The 4,966-nt window shown below is 36.1% G+C and overlaps 1 protein-coding gene across 1 annotated transcript; it reads right to left on the bottom strand.

Annotated features, from left to right (window-relative positions):
- Nucleotides 1–1,551: 1,551 nt before the first annotated feature.
- On the bottom strand, nt 1,552–3,420 carry LOC133706181 (expansin-A8-like). Its single transcript, XM_062131656.1, has 3 exons — nt 3,210–3,420; nt 2,552–2,864; nt 1,552–2,252 (listed from the first exon to the last, which is right to left on the bottom strand). Exons 1-3 carry the CDS (start codon nt 3,343–3,345, stop codon nt 1,949–1,951), a joined length of 753 nt encoding a protein of 250 aa, XP_061987640.1. The 5' UTR covers nt 3,346–3,420; the 3' UTR covers nt 1,552–1,948.
- Between the last annotated feature and the right edge of the window lie 1,546 nt (nt 3,421–4,966).

Here is a 4,966-nt window from a genome sequence, read left to right as displayed (position 1 = left end):
TATTGGTATATATTAGGTGATGTTTTTTTATATGAGAGGGTTATCAAGCCACTAATACCGTTTATAATGAAATTGATGATATTGTACATATCATTATAAACACTTATGAACAAACTGATGATGCATACGAGAGGTTTGTATGTATGTAGTACAAACATTAAATATCATGATATAATAAATTTGTATACGTTGACTATTTTTTTTTTTTGGTAAACATAGCTTAAATTTCTTTCATATATAATGGATTGGTAATTTTTTTTTTTGATGTATTAGGTGATGTTTTTGGTATGGGAGGGTCATTGAGCCACTACTATGATTCATGATGCAACCGATAAGGCTATACATTCCATTGCTAACAACCGGTTCACAGCTTGCCGTTCTGTACTTGATATAGCTGAGGATACTGTGCTAGCTGAGGATAAGGCAGCTTTACGAGGACAAAGACAAAGACATACATGATTTCCAAGATGCAATTTGGACGATGCGGGGCCATCCATGAGCAGCATTCAATGAACTACCAAGAACTAGCTAGATGTAGTTAAATTATAGGCATAATTTGTTCAGGTTTACACTTGCAATGAAATAATTTTGTTTTGAAGGATGGTTATACGCTGTCAGATAGCTTAGTTGTGCTCCTCGCCAACAAATTTGTGTTATTTCCTAAAAATAATTTGCGAAATGTGCTATTTTCTAAAAGAACAAAAAAAAAAAAACCTCTATTTTGCCCAGTTGTCCGTTCGAGGATGTTGCTATACTGTCTCGTTTAGTCGTTTTGCTATACTGTCTCGTTTAGTCGTCAAGTGTCAGATATCCATTTGACTGTAACTTTTGGAGAAAGTTGCTGGCGAATTTATACAATCTGAGGCAATGTCCTCTGTTTTGAACCATGGTGCATGAGCTTCTCTGATTACTAACAAGTTGATTTTCCTTTTCTTTTTTTTCCCCAGAACAACTTTTAATTCCATAACAATTATGGGAAATGGAAATATGAGACTTTCAGTACTCTATCAGAAGCAATTCTCTCTTCTTCTTTTTTTTTTTTTAAGAAGTAAATCAAAGAAGCAACTTCTAATGATCATCCAGGAGAATTTAAATCGGATGAGGATAGAACATATCCCCTCTGTTCAACCTCAATTCCTGAGAATTCTTTCAGCAGTTTCATGTATGGCAGGAAAAAAAGCAGCACATACAATGTTTTGAAAACGTTCACCAATGACATGTCTGTGCAAACATTTTCTCAACAACAACTTCTGAGCCAAAGAAAGAATCCTCTGGCCAATACATGCATAATTTGCGTTGGTATCATCTAATATTTGCTGTCGCATGTAAACACTCGTCTTTTCCCTTCGTTGATCAAGCATCTTGTTGTTTAGCCTGATCATACATATCATGTTCCTACTGTTTCTGGGGATATAGCTGATCCTCATCAGAGGGAGCTGGTTTGTGGAAAGAGATTTCTAATTTTGCTATGGCGAACACTGGCATTCCAGTTGTTACAAGCTCAAAACGGTGGAGCGCAATGGCGTTTGCAGTGCAAAGAATGGCTAGAAATTTGATGATACATAAATGCACGACGGATTTTTATTCGTAGATAAGTACAAGACCAAAGAAATTAATTAGTATACAGTAAAACTACGCAAATTTAAATGTTCCAACTGGGTTTCAGACCAAATTGGGGACTAAATCTACCAAACCAATAACGATGTTCATGGCCTTGAAATCAAACAGAAGGCGACGAATGAACATTCCTATGTATGTAAACTGTAAAGGAACTATATCTTTCAATTTTATGCTGCATATATAAAGGCCCAGCGGGTGCTAATAAACCACCTCAGCAACAGCCAGACATATTGGCCATGCCTTTCCTACCCTACCCCCTCTCTTCTCTCGCAAACCATATATAGATGTCATCACACAACAATCAATGAGAATTGTTTGTCTTCAAAAGCTAGAATTGACCGCCTGAAAATGTTTGGCCAAATTGCCAGTTTTCTGGCACTGCGTTGTAGCTAGTCACAGTCCTACCATCACTTGTGGTGACTTGGAAAGAAAGACTTTGGCCATTGAGGTAAGAATTGCTTTGCCAGTTCTGGCCCCAGTTCCTTGACATAGCTTGCCACCCTGTCTTAGAACCCTTGATCGACACTGAATGAACATCTCCTGCTCCAGCAACGTTTGTGATCAACACCAAATTAAAGTAAGAGTGTCCATTGATGGTAAACCTTATTCCTCCTTTCTTGACACAGGGGACCCTGTTTGGAGTTTGGACCAAAACAAAGTGTGTTAATGAGATGAGCTCAATCTATCTGATAATGGTGGATGCTATGCTGCCCCAACGCATGAGCTAGAGCAACCGCAGAGCCAAAGATCATAACTAGCCACTGTATAAATAATCTATAAGCGTATGGAATAAACTAGAACTGGTTCGTTTAATTTTGCAGCATATTTAATTGTAACCGACGGAAGTCACTTGCCAATCTGTTAATATACAATTAGGTGAAATTATATGAAAATAAAAGTTGAATATTTCAAATGAGAGGTTGATTTTTACCTTCTGAATGAGATTGGTACAATTCCAGCTCTGTATTGAGCAATTTGCAAGAAAGCTGGCTCAGCCATGTCAAAGTGCTGGAGGGGAGGATTACACCAGCCACCGTTGTCATTAGACAAGGCAGAGTTGGGGGGGCAGAAGTTAGTGGCTGTGACGGTGATGGACCCAGGGAGGCACCATTTGGGATCATTGTCACATCTCATCTCATAACAAGAACCACAGCTCAAGCCATTGTTGAAAAGGGCAGTACTAAGTGCTGCAGTGTTAGTACCATACCCTTGACTGTACAAATTGCCATACCCACAAGCACCTCCTGCAATATTTAGTGTGTATATATATATATCCATTAAGAGCCAAAACTTTATTTAAAGGAAAAATCAAAGATGTAATTCACACTCTGAGTCCACTAGACAATCTGTGACATCTTAAGGACTATAGTTTTTGAGTGACATTTGAGCTTCGTGACATGTGCAAGAGTAGAGTACTATTTCCCCCCCTTTAACACTATGGTTTGATATATATATGGACTTATTGACATGTGCCCAATTCATCATATATAATAATAGTTTACATTTTACATAGAAATCTTTTCAGGAAAAACCTTTCAGTAGAAGTAGCATTATTACTCTGTGAAGAAAGAAAAGTTGCTGAAACATACCCATTGTCCCAGAAGCATCACCCCCGCCATAGAAAGTGGCATGGCCACCTTGCCACCCTCCGGAGTCCCCATAAGTGCCTCTAAGGCACAAGTGGAGCGCAAACAAGAGAAGAGAGATAGTAGCTGCCATTGTCATTGTTGCTGGTAAGGTGTATCTATCAGGCGAGGAGAGGGAGAGTTAATTTGTGGACGCTTAGTGCTAAGGAAAGGAGAGCATGAACGCTTTATATAGGCAATGAAGGGGGTGGAGGTCGAGGGCGGTTGTGATGTGGACGTATGGAGGAAGCTGAGACAAGCTAATAAATTATCATGTTAGATAGCCAAAGCCACAACGAAAAATACTGATACTCCTCGGTCATATTTTCTTTCAAAGAATCGGAGGGCACATGCAGATGTTCTCAGTCGGCATACCATACCAGCTGACAAAGACTAGAGCCCAGGACCCCACCTGCACATGCATTCATCGACTGTTTTCTTTTTGCCTGCTTAATTTCTTCGGTTTTATTTTTTTTGTGCGTGGGTGGTGCTTTGTTTCGTATGGTAACGTGGAATTTTTTTCTTAAATTGCCTGAAATTGCTGATCGCGGTTTTCAGGGCTTTGATTGGGGAATTTGGATTTTCAAAGTCCACAGGTAGGTTGAGGAACTGGAAGGGTCACTTATTTTATTTTATTTTATTTTAATTTTAGTGGGGGAGAAGCATTTGATATGTTTCATTGAAGGGTTTTTGCTCTACATAAATTCAATTATAGGTTGCGATTTATTTTTTAAATTTTCAAATACTTTTTTAAGAAAAAGAGAAAAAGAATGAATATATCTATTAGCTTGAAATGGGAATTATTTCCTTAGAAAAACATGTGTTTTTTTTTAACTCTTCACTTTCCTTAAAAAATAGAAATATAAAACAAAATAATTCTTTTTCAAATTCCCTTCTATGAAAATAAAGATCTTATTTGATTCATCTAATATTTCATGCTCGTTCCTTTTAGTATTTTCAATTTTAAAATTATTATATTTAGCTTTTCATGAATAAATCATTTTAGAACAAATAAAAAAATCCTTATTCTAGTCTCGAGGATGATAATAAACCCTAATTCCTCCATGTAAAAACCCTATTTTTTTTTTATAACTTAAGGTGTTCGAGTCAGTTTACGTGCATCATGATTAATTCTTAGACCCACCAAACACCCTGCAAGCCCAGTAGACAGGTAAGACACCACGGGGATAATAAGTATGTACAAAAAAAATCGAACCCGGGTATAAAAAAAGAAAATAGATCCCCCTACTAGACCACAGCCTCAAACGTGTAAAAACCCTATTTTAGTTTAGTCTCGTGGATGACAATAAACATAATTAGCAAAACTGTGGACAGTGACTTCAAGAATCATTAGTAGGTGGCTACCATAAGTTATCAAACATGATTCGGACTTCATTTGGTCAAGGAATCGGTTTTAGAATATACAGGTGGATTTAGATAAATTTAAATTAATCTGAAAATGTTTTTAAAAAATATTTAAAATTTTAATATTTTATTTGAAAAAAATAAAAAATAATTCATGTAAATATATGCTATTGTAAATAATAAAGTTTAAAATATTATTTCAAAATGTTTTTTTATTTCCCATTGAAAAGATGTTATGTTATCCTTTTAAGTCGAAATATTTAAATCAAAAATATTTTTATAATATTTATATAGTGAACTTTGAAAATGATTAATATCCAACTTTAAAAAATATGAAAAAAAAAGTTTCTGACTAG

This window comes from Populus nigra, chromosome 11 (assembly GCF_951802175.1).
Source record: "Populus nigra chromosome 11, ddPopNigr1.1, whole genome shotgun sequence".
Classification (NCBI taxonomy): domain Eukaryota; kingdom Viridiplantae; phylum Streptophyta; class Magnoliopsida; order Malpighiales; family Salicaceae; genus Populus; species Populus nigra.
Note: the sequence above shows the minus strand (reverse complement) of the source record. Positions and strands in the feature narration are given on the sequence as shown.

Bases quoted from the DNA above. Each gene is read 5' to 3' on its own strand.
- LOC133706181 (XM_062131656.1), bottom strand. From the start codon at position 3,345: ATGACAATGGCAGCTACTATCTCTCTTCTCTTGTTTGCGCTCCACTTG. The intron at 2,865-3,209 runs GTATGTTTCAGC...TAAATATTGCAG, and splicing joins TGATGCTTCTGGGACAATGG to GAGGTGCTTGTGGGTATGGC. The intron at 2,253-2,551 runs GTAAAAATCAAC...AACTCCAAACAG, and splicing joins GTACCAATCTCATTCAGAAG to GGTCCCCTGTGTCAAGAAAG.